The sequence below is a fragment of the Myxine glutinosa genome, chromosome 5 (genome assembly GCF_964187855.1).
Source record: "Myxine glutinosa chromosome 5, kmMyxGlut1.1, whole genome shotgun sequence".
NCBI lineage: Eukaryota > Metazoa > Chordata > Myxini > Myxiniformes > Myxinidae > Myxine > Myxine glutinosa.
Genome location: NC_136265.1, coordinates 91,026,623 through 91,041,496, shown reverse-complemented (window position 1 = coordinate 91,041,496; position 14,874 = coordinate 91,026,623). Strand labels below are relative to the sequence as shown.

General features: G+C 46.7%; 2 protein-coding genes across 2 annotated transcripts in view; both read left to right on the top strand.

The window, feature by feature from the left end:
- LOC144892335 (uncharacterized) overlaps nucleotides 1–14,874 on the top strand; it is a 109,252-nt gene that overhangs the window by 68,957 nt on the left and 25,421 nt on the right. The gene's annotated exons all lie outside the window — the stretch shown is intronic.
- On the top strand, nucleotides 11,744–13,112 carry LOC144892338 (uncharacterized). Its single transcript, XM_078778377.1, has one exon. It carries the CDS (start codon nucleotides 11,775–11,777, stop codon nucleotides 13,059–13,061), a length of 1,287 nt encoding a protein of 428 aa, XP_078634503.1. The 5' UTR covers nucleotides 11,744–11,774; the 3' UTR covers nucleotides 13,062–13,112.

Below are 14,874 nucleotides of genomic sequence, written 5' to 3'. Positions count from 1 at the left end.
GAGGTCCGCAAGCAAGATCTTCCTCCGGCCAACCTGGCCGGTCCCAGCAGAGGGGCCATGCCTCAACCCGTGGGGTCCATGAGTGGTGCTCGGCCACAGACATGTGGTCCATATGGTGGTGCTCGGCCACAACAACGTGGTCCATCAAGTGGTGCATCGATGCAAGCAGCTGGTTGCGGGAATTTCGGGCACACAGACGCCCCCCCCCCCCCCCCGCACGCTCCCCTCAGTGTCCAGAGAGCACGATCCTCGGGTCGGGGAAGGAAGACAAAGCCGCAGAGTTAGCAAGGGGTAAGGTCACAAGGATACACATCAACAAAGGCAATGCAAGGTGAGGTGCGCACGGAGAGCGAAGTGAGAAAGCTCGTCCCTACAGTACGCCACCCTCCCCCCCCCCCCCCCCTGTCACCTACTCCACCCCTGCCCTTACCCATATTTACAACAATTTACAATTTGTCTCTATCGTCATGTCTTCCCCATATCTCCTAATACCAAATTCGTCACAATCCCTCTAACCAAATTTGCCATCATCCAAATTCCTCATCAATTCCTCTTAAGGAGGAAGAGATGGAACATTAAGCACAATGTCACACCCACGTCATGATGCGTCTCACAATCCAAAACATTTGCACAAAAATAACCAAAACATGGCATGGTGTGGAGTTACATCACCTCAGGTGAGTGGATGTAGATGGTGCGAGGAGATTTCAATCCTATCTACCTTCTAAATGACTTTAACACACTTTACACTACCCGGGGTCTTTTCTGCCAATCCATTGGCCATCTTACTCGATGCGGTTCTAAAAACCAATTCCCATTGACCAAACTGTGGTGCTCATCAATATGGGGTCTCACTCCCCCGGTTCAACTCCCTGTGCCTTTGCACAATTTCGGGACTGAGTCGTGTGGCTCCCCTAACAGGTCTACTTACCTGTGCACCTCCGCCACTGAAGTTGCCTCCCGAGCGTACCTGCCCCTCGCTAACCTACCTGGGGAAGGCCCTCCCTGGCGCTTACCCCCCTCGGTGCCCTCTCTGGCACTGGGCTACCCGGGTCCTTCCTCTGGATCCTCGGGCCCCATTGAACTCTAACTGGCTCCCAGAGCCTACCTGCGGCCTCACCTGGCCGACAGACTACCAGTGGCGGAGCGCTCAACCAACCATCCCTCTAACAGGCCACACGCCCAGTCTTTTCCACGTCACTAATGCACCCATCCAAACACCATTCTTCCACACGCACCACAGATGCCAATATCCAACCACAATTTACCTATACCCTCTACTTAACTCTTAAACTACCCTCCCCGGGTATTCGTGATGGGGGTCCATCCTCCCTATACACTCCTTCGCACCATCCACTCCACTCCACATTTTCCACCATACTCACTCCACACCATCCATTCCATACTCCATGTATTCCATACCATTCATTCCGAAAACCATTCTCCATACACCTGTGCTTCGCTTGCACACCTGTGCCATCACTCCTACACCTGGTGCTTCCTGCACCCTCCTTCCTCCCAGGCTTCTTCATTCACTCAATACAATGCACAATCACAATTATTCCTCATACACTGCTCCATACACTTCCACGCTCAATACAACCCACAATCGCACTTTTCACCATACACTTCCGAAAACACTTTCAACACTCATACACGGCACCATTCACGAGCATTGCCTAGCAAATCCTCATTTGCTCAATATCAAGATTCTCACACATACGGCATCATCTGATCTACCTGGTGCCCTTCTAACTTGGTGCTCCCCGTCTTCCCTTTAAACTAAGCACATACCATGTCATTAACAACCATTCTAACCTCTCTACGTGCCCGACTACCTGTACAATGTCGCTACCTACCCTCTACAGTTACCTATGGTCATGTCTAAGTCCCTACACATTATCCAAACCCTCCCTCGGCGAGCTTACACTGCCATAAACCCCATAGCTAGTGCTCATGTGCCCTGGTGTTGTGAGTGATGGTGGATTTACCATCCTTGCACATCGGGCATCTCCCATTATCAATTTTGCCCATCAAATTCCAACTCTGCCAATCACAAATTTGCCAATCATTTGCCAATCAAATTTTGCTCATCAAATTTGCCAATCATTTCTGCCAATCCTATTCACTATTCTCAATTTCGGATCAAAACACTATCATCATCACAGTCCGCTATATCTGAGCCTCTCGGTACGTCATGACATCATTAAAACTCGGCTTTGCAAAGCCGAGCAATGAGTTCAGGTGGTTTGGTCGCCTGCACGTTGAGTCCATCCGGCATTCGGTTCAAGGCAGGTGGCATGCTCGGCCTGAAATTCCACGCACCATCTCGGCGCGGAACCTTTCGGTCTCCGGCCCGATGGCTCGATCCCGCCCGGCCAGAACGCCGCAACCACAAGGGGGCGCCGCTCCGGTCCCTCATACCTGCCCTTGAACCGGACCGGTCGCCTTGCCCGGCGAGGCCCAGACTCGACCGTGCGGGTCGGGGCCAGGCCCGAATCGTGCACGACGCTTCGAAGAGAAGCGACGCAGCACCGATCCGCGCCGAGACTCGCATCCAACAAAGTGCACCGCGCGCCGAGTGCTCGCGTCGGCTATCCGTCGCCCTAAACGCTGCCCCGTTTAACGTCGATGCCTTACTCGCCTGCTCACACGCATATGCGACCCGTTTTACACTCACCATGCCCGGCATTCCAACGCCGCCCGTACATTCCACACACTCCGTCCATTCCACCACAGCACTCCCTGTTACACACCACACCTCTCGCGCACCCTCTTGCGCACACTCGTCATTCGCACACTTCGTTCCACACCTCTCCTCCGTTCCGTCCTCCATAACACTCACCATGGGCATGCACTCTCGCATCCACCCACTCACGCGCTTCAATGGGCTCTCCCGCACCCGCGCCACAACCAACTCAGGTGTGCTTTCTCGCACACTCTCGCCATCCATCCCAAGCGTGCATCCTCGCACCCGCTCCAACACAAACTCGCTCTCCGGGTCACTCTCACCCTCGCACATACACTCCGTATCGCTCTCACTCTCTGTGTCACACTCCGTACACTCCGACGTGCATTCCCGCTCGCACTCGGTTTTACTCCCACACTTTATAACACACTCACTCGCCGACGCACACTTTTTCCTCACACGAGTGCCATTCTTTCATACACCACGCCCCACGTACCGGGTGCCATGTCGACCCCAATCGCGCGACAATTCTTTTCGCGCCAAACACTTTGCCGAAAAACCTCTTAGCACCATATACAGCACGACTCACCTTTGGGATCCTCCTCTCCACGCGCACATGCAAATCTTTATAAGGATTAGCAAGTACGGCATCAGGATGTGAATTCAGACTTTGTACAATATCCATCTCTCCCTGCCGCGAGTGCTTTTCTAAGCCCCCGGTCTCTCCAATTTCAATTCCCACTACTTCTTTTTCTTTACTCACCTCGATGACCGCTGGCTTTATTAAAATTCCCTCTTCTAACTCAGCGGTCGCCGGCTTTTCCATACCCTGGGTTGCGATCTCTATACCCATCATTTTAATCGCGCTTTGCTCCGCCTCGCACAACCCGCGCTTCTCAACCCGCTTTACCTCATCGTGCACCCCCGCAACCTCCTCGCTCAACCTGCGGTCAACCTCCCTCTCGGCTTCCCTTATCTCATATGCGGCCTGCCCCCTCGCTAACCCCTCATTAATTTCTTTGGCTTGGCCAATTATGTCCCCCAGTTTGTCCCCTAATCTGCTTCTGAATCCCTCCAATTTGCTTCCTAACTTGTTCCTTACTCCTCCCAATTTGCCGTTTAATCCCTCACATTTTTTGTCTAAACCCTCAAATTTGGCTCCTAGCCCCCCGATTCGATTTCCCATATTACTTAACCCGTCTCTCAATTGCTCACTGGTACCCCTCGCTTCGTCCCTCATTTCTCTGATTTCCGCCCTTGATTTGTCCCCCTGCAGGTTGAGGGACGCCTGCATTTGTGCCATAAATTACTCCATGAGGGCCTGCATTTGGACCACCCCCATTGGTGCAGCGGGCGTGGCCGCCGCAGCCATGTGCGTGCCTCCGCCATTTTGTGTGCCTGAAACCTCGTGCGCGAGGCCGCCATCTTGTGCGCCTGAACCCTCCGCAACCCAATGCGTATTGCGCTCCTCCTCCATCTCTCCCATCTCCTCCCTGGGGTCCTGGGTCGATTCTAAACCCTCTAACTCCCCATCCGGCATCCGGTCGCCTTGATCATCCATGGCACGATTTTAAAATTTAGAATATTAAATAAAATTTTGGCCACTCGTAATTTTGAGTGCGTTAAGCACACTTCGGGTCCGAATCTCACTCCCCGACACCAATTGTTACGGATCTCAATGTCGGCCCCTCTTCCCCTTATCAAGGGGGGATTAATCCCCTTGTCTATGACTGACCGACGTGGTCCTCGAAGTTACAACGTCCTTACCGGACCGACGGTAGGTGGGGTCCGTAGGCCTAGGGGTTCGCTACTTGCCTAATTACTGCCGCCAGCCGGGAATGAGGGAATAACTTCTGCCTGAACCGCAGCGTTAATGGATTATGCCGAGCGAAGCGGACTGCGGCGCGAGCCGTTTATCAAGGGACTAAACCCGATTAATATGCGGTTGGCCAAATCGTGCCACAGGTGTTCAATGATGGAAAAGACAAGGACGATCGGACGAGGAAGAAGAAGAAGGCAAAGGTAGGAAATAACAGGATTTATTATTATTTACACAAGACTAAAGGAAGAAAAGAAATCAAAGTAATATACAGAAAATGGAAGGAGCAGAAGGACACAAAGCAATTTCTAGCTTATCTATACAGGCTTAAATTAATTCCCCAGACAACACAGACAGACAGACGACAGTCAGACTTACACGAATGGGGGTAGATGGATGCCAGGGATCGATGGCATGGGAAGGCAGAGAAAGGGCCAGGCAGATGGTAGGCGTCGAGGTCCGGCTCCAAGCGCGTGCTCCGATCCACGCTTTTGGGGTCGAGGCGAAAACCCGGCAAACAGCTCCGTGTGTCGTTGGACGCGACTGGACAATTATATAGCAGGGGAAAGTTGGTATGTTGCATACGCAATTCTCGGCCGGGCAATCCCCGTGGCCCTCTTTCTGCCGCTCGTCCCTGCTCGCTCCACTCGACCTCAACAGAACTTGCAATTCATCCTCCCTCTCTCGTCTGGCCCCTTACGAATCTCTCCCCCTCAATCATCTGAGGTGGGGGCGTCGCGCCGCGGGTTATATGACACGCCCTACCAAGCCATACCCACTGATTTGTGGTTGGTCATTCGGGGCTCCACCCTTGATGACGAGGTGCGGGCCACGCCCGTAATGTAGCTCCTCCCCCTTCTTCTCCGAGGCTTGACCACGTGCGTAATGGAGGCAAATGCAGTTGGCAATTGAAAGGGGATTCTACCTTATTTCATTTGGTGCAATGCAGAGTCAACTAATGGAAAACAGAGCCTTAAACTGACATAGAATAAAGAGATAACTATTGAGGGAAGCCTATCATTTGCTACGTGTATGCGATGGACTAGCTAAAGGGACGACCTTTCATCTTTACATGAAATGGAGGCATTTACAAGAATTACTATTTACAGAGGGTGATATTTACAATAATTACACCAAGTGCAGGGTTTCCCAAATCCGTTACAATATGTTTTATGTTTCGGTTTGACTTTTTGTGTGATCAATGTTGGCCACTAATGGCCACTCTGCCATAAAGCCCAGATCGGTGGAGTGTTGCAGTGATGGTTGTCCTTCTGGAAGTTTCTCCCATCTCCACACAGGATCTCTGGAGCTCAGCCAGAGTGACCATCGGGGTCTTCGTCACCTCTCTTACCAAGGCCCTTCTCCCCCGATTGCTCAGTTTGGCCGGGCGGCCAGCTCTAGTAAGAGTCCTAGTTGTTCCAAACTTCTTCCATTTAAGAATTACTAGGACGTGCCCGTACGTGTGTGCCCGTACGTGCGTGCAAAAAAGCATGCGTGCAAACAACAACAACAAAAAAAAACTTTGAAACCACGTGGCACTGGCAGTAATGACCACAGAACCCCCCCCTCTATTTACATGAAATGGTTTGGTCCATTCGCAAAGCCAAAGCGAACGGCTTGCGAGTACGGTGACAATCCCCCCCCTCTATTTACATGAAATGGTTTGGTCCAAAGCGAACGGCTTGCGAGTACGGTGACAATCCCCCCCCCCCCCCCCCCCCTCTATTTACATGAAATGGTTTGGTCCAAAGCGAACGGCTTGCGAGTACGGTGACAATCCCCCCCCTCTATTTACATGAAATGGTTTGGTCCAAAGCGAATGGCTTGCGAGTACGGTGACAATCCCCCCCCCTCTATTTACATGAAATGGTTTGGGCCAAAGCGAACGGCTTGCGGAGTTTGGTAAAGAAATCGCCATAGCGTGCACAAACGCGCAGGAAAGCGAAAGAATCGCAAATTAGTTTTAATTAGTTTTAAAACATAGTTTAACGCCAACATAGCGGCAACATAGTTTGCCAACGTGAAATAAATGAATACGCTCTCAAATGTGCCGTCCGAGGCAGAGTCTGTTCGCCACGTTCGGCACACGTGATAACTCGCTGCTCTCTGATTGGTTGAATCGTTTTTTGGACATAGCTCGGTAACTACTTCTCCGATTAATATGAAACCTTGAAAAGGCACATCCTCGGGTCCCCAGCAATATACCTGGCAAGTTTAAAGTATATCGGACCCGTGGTTGTCGAGAAACAGCGGTCACAGACAAACATACACACAGAGATTACTGGAATTATAGATAGATGGGGGCCACTGTGTTCTTCGGAACCTTCAATGCAGCAGAGATTTTTTTGTAGGCTTCCCCAGATCTGTTCCTCGACACAATCCTGTCTCTGAGCTCTGCAGGCAGTTCCTTCGACCTCATGGCTTGGTTTTTGCTCTGATATGCATTGTCAGCTCTGAGACCTTATACAGACAGTTGTGTGCCTTTCCAAATCATGTCCATTCAATTGAATTTACCACAGGTGGACTCCAATCAAGGTGTAGAAACATCTCAAAGATGATCAAGAGAAATGGAAGGCACCTGAGCTAAATTTCAAGTGTCATCGCAAAGGGTATGAATACCTATGTCAATGTGATATTTCAGTTTTTTTTTCTTCATAAATTTGCAAAACTTTCTAAAATCCTGTTTTCTCTTTGTCATTATGGGATATTGAGTGTAGATTGATGAGGGAAAAATGAATTTTAACGATTTCAGCATAAGGCTGCAACATAACAAAATGTGAAAAAAGTGAAGGGGTCTGAATACATTCTGAATGCACTGCACTTCTCCTGCAACTGCCTAACAATAAAAAGCGCGTCTGTCATTCCTCTTCCTGGCATAAATCCAAACTGCATTTCGTCGATCTTCAGTTTCTTCCTTATCCTCCTCTCCAACACCGTTTCCAATACCTTCATTCCATGCTCCAATAACTTTATCGCTCGATACGAGCCACAGTCCAGAGGGTCACCTTTCCCCTTGTATAGAGGGATGAGGGTACTCAGTTCCCAATCCACTGGAATGCGGCCTTCTTTCACCACCAGATTACAGATCTCTGTCATTCTCTTCACACCCCAACTTCCTGCTGCCTTCAACATATCTCCCACAACTCCCGTCGGCCCTCCCGCTTTTCTACACTTCCTTGCTTTTTTTTTTTTTTTTTTTCTCCTTTTTTTTTGTATTCAGGATCAAGGCTCGTGAAAGAGCTAACATTTATCAAAGAAAAAATCAAACAGACACACAAAACGTATAATAAGGGTAGCGATAGACAAAGATGGGGAGAGAAGGGGAAGCACACAAACACAACATTTGAGAGCAGGGACATCGGGAGATCTGTGGGAGGGAGAGGGCTTGGGGGGAGGAGGCGTTTCACTCATTCACCGCAGGCAGGTTGGTGGTCTTTCTGTCTTCTACCGACTCCTCTCCAGCCTTGCTAAAGGGGTGGGAGAAGTATAAACCACAAGGACACTGCAAGGAATTCCAGGAAGGAAGTTGGAATTTCAAAAAAGTGGATCTGGGGTGAAATTAGCAGGGGTAGAAAAGATCAAGGTTTTGGATGGCGGAAGATAAGAGATGGTGGTGAACGGCTGTTTTAAAGACCTGGAGGGAGGAGTGGGATTGAAGAGAGTGAGGGAGTTTGTTCCAGAGGCGGGAGAAAAGAGGAATGAAGGAGAGAAGGTGAGCAGAGAGTCTTGATTTTGGCAGTTTAACCATAAGAGGGTTGCAGGCAGATCTTGTGCGACCTGTCGGAATATTTGGGGGACAGAGCCCAGAGAGAGCGGGGGGAGCAAGGCCAGAGAGTCGGTAGAAGACAGAAAGACCACCAACCTGCCTGCGGTGAGTAAACGAAAGGCCCTCGGAGTTCACTTCATCGCGGGAGATTCCAATGATTCTGAAAGCTTTGGTTTCAACAGTGTGAAGCCGAGCTAGGTGTGAGACAGGAGCACCGGCCCAGAGGAGAGAACAGTATTCCATTGAACTGCGGATGAAAGCCTTGTATGTGGTGAGGAGCAGGTGTGCCAAGGAAGGACTTCGCACGACGGAGGATGCGCAGTCGGTGATTGGCTTGGGAGGCCAGATTTGAAGTGTGGTTTTCCCAGGAAAGATCATGGCAGATAGTGAGACCAAAAAGCTTGAGTGACAGAACTTCTTGGAGAGGTGAATAATCCTTGGAGAGGACCCAAAAGCTTGAGTGACAGAACCTCTTGGAGAGGAGAAGGTGGATGGGAGGGATGTCCAGTCGGTCTTTTCAGAGAGACATAGTAAGTAAGAGTGTGAGATTTGTCAGGATTGAAAGACATGTTCCACTTGTTTGACCAGTCTGTGATTTTGTCCAGGTCTTCAGCGAGTGAGGAGGCTGCAGACTGCCGATCTGAGGGATGAGGAATGGAGCGGCAGAGAGTGGAGTCATCAGCAAAGGGATAGAGAGGATTTTCAAGAGAGTCAGAGAGGTCATTGATGAAGACCAGAAAAAGCACAGGGCCCAGAACACTGCCTTGGGGAACTCCAGCCTAACAGGAAGGGGAGATGAGAGAAACCCATTCAGGGCCACACGTTGACTACGACTGGAGAGGAAGTCCGCAAGCCAAGCGTGGAGATTTCCATCGATACCATAGGAGGAGAGTTTGGTGAGCAGAGTGAGGTGCCAGACCGTATTGAAGGCACGTGATATGTCAACCCCATCACATCACACCTCTCTTTCGCTATCTGCTTTGCGATCCTGAATACCGCTCTCTGATCCTCTTCCGAATCCAAGCGTTCTCCGAACATTTTCCTGCATGCCTCCTGCGCCTTTGCTATCTCTTTATTTGCAACCTCTTTCTTTGCAGCCTTCTTGGCTGCCTTATAACTTTCATGCTCTGCCTTTTCTGCCCCAGTACCCTTCGCCTTCTTTCACTCCTTGAACCCCTTCCTCTTCTCGTCAATCTTCTTTCCAACTTCATCATCCCACCACCATGTTTCTGAGGGCCTCGGTGGTTCTTTTGTCCATCCTCATACCTCACCAACGGCTCCCAACAGACTATCTTTCATTGACATCCAATCACTTTCAAGCTCAACCACATTTTAATGCCGTATTTATGTTCATTTAGCTATTTTAAGAGTGTGGAACCAGCTATGCATGTAACACAACACTGCCTGCATTTAATAAAAGTTACCTTTTCCAGATTTATTTGTGAAAGTGGAAGTGAAAACTGAACACGAGATTGATGTTAATCTGGATCGACCCGAACCCAAATATGCTGAAGCTTCTTTCTTCAAGAACCATCCCCATGAAGGTTTCTGTCAATGTCTATACATTTTGATTTGAACAGTTTGATGATGACAATGAACAGTTTGATAGGGACAATTCCCCTGCCGCTCACCTGGTAGAATAAAGAGTATACTGCACCGACTAAGGGTATTTTAAACCAATTTCAATGGTTGCCGGAAGACAGGGCAGCATGTAGAATCACACAAACATAATCATAAGACTTTAAGCAGATAAAGAAAAAACAATACCTATTTTGGGGGGCAACGCCCCCTCCGCCAACCCCATATTCCTCATAAGACCCCAATTTTTCGAATGCCATGAACAAACATTGGTACATCAATGGTGATTAAGGTTTGGTGAAGTTTCGTTCCATCGAAATTGTGTGTAGTTTCAGAGAAGAAAGCAAATTCCTATTTTGTGGGTCAAACCTGGATCCACTTTGACCCCGGCACACCCCTTTAGACCCCGATTTCTTAAATGCCGTGAACAAATTTTAGTCACAACACAACAGATATCATTGGTGCCAAATTTAGTCGCAATCCCATGAGCAGTTTCGGAGAAGAAGTTTCAAGTGTTTCCGGACGGACAGACTGACTGACGGACAACGCGCCATCTCATAAGCTCCGCTGAACTTCGTTCCAGGTGGGCTTAAAAACTGGAGCAATGTGACTGTCGCCAATATGCCTCTGCATGTCATAGGTAGATGCCCTAGTTCACTGTCCTAAACAAAAACAAGTTTGATTTAAATCCTTTCAGCTGGTTTCAAGTATCACATGTTCACCAGACAGGACAGGTGAAGCGATCGGTGAAGGTAAAGAAACATCGATCACATCGAATTTCACATCGATCGGTGAAGCGGTTTCGGAGAATGGATTTTGTTTAAATAACAGCTTTCAATCTAATATTGCTGCTATACCACATAACATATGACCTTAAAAACTGTACACTCTGCATATGTATGTGTGGGGTATCATGTTTTTGTGAATTTTCGTGTTTATCGGATAAGGTTTGTTTTTCTATCCAAGATGGCTGCCAAACCACATCACCTCTGATGTCATCACTTTGAAATTAAATGCAACAATGGTGTCAGATTTTATGTCGAAAATTTTGCATCATGGTGCAAGCGGTTTCAAAGATAAAATTGTTTAATATTTTCCTTCAATCCAATATCGCTGCCACACCATGTGACCAATTTTGTTTTTATATCAACCTTTAATCACGGGGTTAACAAGGGGGTTAACAAGGGGAGATGCAGAAAATAGGGCAAAATGGAGAAGATTGTCATGGGGACCGCAAGGCTAACCCCCGCTCTAGCAGGGAAAATGGCCTTAAAATGCCTGTTGTTGTTGTTGTTGTGTTGTATCCAACTTTAATCACCATGCCGAGTCAATGACACACGTAAAGCTTTGAGTCAATCGATTTGGTGCTTTGGGCGAAGATGTTTATTTTCAGGTTTTAGGTTAAATCTAATATGGCTGCCAAACCATGTGACCTATGATGTCATAAATTTAATATTTCAACACAAATTGGTCATAGATCATGTGCATACTCAAAACTCTGATATCTAAAGTATGATCATCATGGAATAACTCAAACTTTTGCACATTACTGTGTACACACAACAATAATTTTTTTGTACTTTTCTGCAGTGAAACAAATACGATGTACATGTTTGGGCACATTTGTCTGGTCATGTGAATCTCATTTTTTTTACAGATCATGTGATGTTGTATTTACAGGTGAATCCACAGAATCTACACGGGAGACTGCACCAACTTCAATGAACAGTACAGACGCACACCCGCAGGGATCACCAGATGAAACAAACAAGAGGACTTTTTACAAACAAGACAAAATGAATGTGGAAATGTTTGCACAGAATAATTTTCACAACGCTCACCCAAGAAAGAAATCTGAACATCAATACAAATGCACAAATTGTGGAAAATCTTTCAGTCGCCCAGACAACTTGAAAATACACATGAGAGTTCACAGTGGGGAACGCCCGTACAAATGCACAAGTTGTGGGAAATCTTTCCGTCGCCCAGACAACTTGAAAACACACATGAGAATTCACAGCGGAGAATGCCCATACAAATGCAAAGTTTGTGGAAAAGCTTTTCGAGCATGGGCGAGCCTTCGAAGTCACTTGATAATTCACAATGGAGAATGGGCATACAAATGCTCAAGTTGTGGCAAATCTTTCAATCAATCATCCACCCTCAAAACACACATGGCAATTCACAATGGCGAGCTTCCGCATAAATGCACAAATTGTGGAAAATCTTTTTATCGGCCATCCACCCTTAAACAACACATGATGATTCACAATGGAGAGCGCCCATACAAATGCACAAGTTGTGGAAAATCTTTTAATCTGGCATCCAGCCATAAAACACACATGAGAATTCACAGTGGAGAATGCCCATACAAATGCACAAATTGTGGAAAATCTTTTAATCATTCATGCCACCTTAAAAGGCACATGGCAGTTCACAATGGCGAGCGCCCGTATAAATGCACAAATTGTGGAAAATCTTTTAATCATTCATCCAACCTTAAAAGGCACATGGCAAATCACAATGGTGAGCGCCGGCATAAATGCACAAGTTGTGGAAAATCTTTTAATCAATCATCCACCCTTAAAACACACATGGAAATTCACAATGGCGACCTCCCGCATAAATGCACAAATTGTGGAAAATCTTTTTATCGGCCATCCTCCTTGAAACAACATATGATGATTCACAATGGAGAACGCCCATACAAATGCGCAAATTGTGGAAAATCTTTTAACCGGCCATCCACCCTAAAACAACACATGAAGATTCACAATGGAGAACGCCCATACAAATGCACAAGTTGTGTAAAATCCTTTAATTTGCCATGCACCCTCAAATCACACATGATAATTCACAATGATGAACGCCGATATAAATGTACAAGTTGTGGAAAATCTTTTAATGATTCATCCCACCTTAAAAGGCACATGGCAATTCACAATGGCGAGCGCCTGCATAAATGCACAAATTGTGGAAAATCCTTTAATGAGCCATCCAGCCTTAAACTACACATGAGAATTCATAATGGAGAATGCCCATACGAATGCTCAATTTGTCGAAAATCTTTTAATTGGCCATCCAGCCTCACACCACACATGAGAATTCACAATGGAGAACGCCCATTCAAATGCACAGTTTGTGTGAAATCTTTTAATCAGTCATCTCACCTTAAAAGGCACATGATTATTCACAATGGACGTTCCTGAATAACGATCCTTTACCGAAAAAGGAGGGGGAAATTTTGAGTTCTGAGAGAACTTCCTCACCTTCTAAAACCCACAAATGGAGATGACAATAAACAGGAGAACGCCTGTATGCATGTATGTGTGTGTCCACAATTACTGGAAAAAATTTTTGACGAGTCACCTCACCTTAAATAAAATGCACATAACAATTCAAAATGGAGAACGCCTGGAGAAACGCCAGTGTTGTGGAAAGTCTCTCATTCACCTATCCACCCTTAAAATATACATGGGAATACACAATGAGAGATTGGGGCACAGGAGCATTAGCCGCAGGGTGGAGCATGAGTGTAGAAAGGGGGGATAAGCCTTAAAGGAGGGGATGGGGTTAGTTAAAAAAAAAAATCATATTTTAGATACACAAATACCACATAAACACACAATGGAGGTGGATACTTTGAGACCTGCTCGTCTCTGTTCCATCTTTTGAAGCCCACCAACGTGTGGAGACAGCAGCCACCAACAACAACTTACACACAAACATATATGCATATACGGGCACACACATGTATGCACACACACGTGGAGCTGGATACCTTGTGAGCTGGGAAGGGTCTGTTCCACCTTCTCAAACCCAAATTATGGAGATAATAACCAACAAGAACATTCATACAAATGCACAGTTTGAGCAAATCATTCACTTATTTGTGCAACATCGAAAGAGATTTAAAAATTCACAATGGAAAACACCCGTGGAAATGTACATTGTGTGAAATGCTTTTTATTGGGTTCCACTCTCAGGAATAGGCAGAAAATTACATCTGCCCAACCTCAAGAATGAACTTTCAAACTTGTCTCCCTTCTTGAAAACCTGATGGTGCCTTGTTAGTCTTTCTCAGGAGTGTGGTCCTCCGCTATCGTTCTCTTCAAATGACACCACAGCCGCTTCCACTCTTCAGAGGTCATGGAATCCATCATAACAGTTGATATGAAATTTCTCCTTTCCTCCAACAACCTCATCTCAAATCACCAATTTGGTTTCAGACCAGGTCACTCCACCTTGGACATGATGCTTCTACTCTCCCAACAATGGATGGAGACCCTCAACATCAGACATGAGATCAGGGATGTTCCCCAAAAATAGTCATGTGTTCTCTTTACTGAGGAAATGTGCAATTTTAACTTAGGAAATGTGCAATTTTAACTTTAGAAATGTGCAATTTTAACTTAGGAAATGAGTTTCATCTACGTGCATACACATACGTACCTTCATACATATATACGTCGGCCATATCCCCATTATAGTTTGATGATGTTGATTGCCACAACTCCGCTGAGTAATATCAGTAACCCCAATCAAGAAACGAGCTTCCTGTGGGGTAATCCACGTGATTGGCTGCAACCAAAGATTTCCCAATAATGGTGAACCCTCTTCTGTGGAGGACACCCTTTTGAACTCAGACTTACCAAAAAGTGCAAAAAGGGACACAGATCCCTTCAATTGAAAAATATTTTCATCAAGATATTGAATTGTCATGAAAATGCCTGTTTGAATAAAGTGACGACTTGCAGCCATGTCCACACTGGTTTATTTAAATAAGAGTAAAATGTGTACAAGAGTCGCAGGATATGTTAGTTGGTGTCGTGTTCACGATTCATCACCAGTCTTTGGTTTGATTACTGAAGGAACAAATCTGATAACACGTGTAACTCTGATGTACTGTGTCAGCAAGGAGAGGTGCATGTCAGAGTAAACTGTCACGTTTTAGTTTAGGTTATGGTTGTTATGGTTGAATATCCCATGATACCTTTATTTAAAAAGTTGGCCTTTCATTCA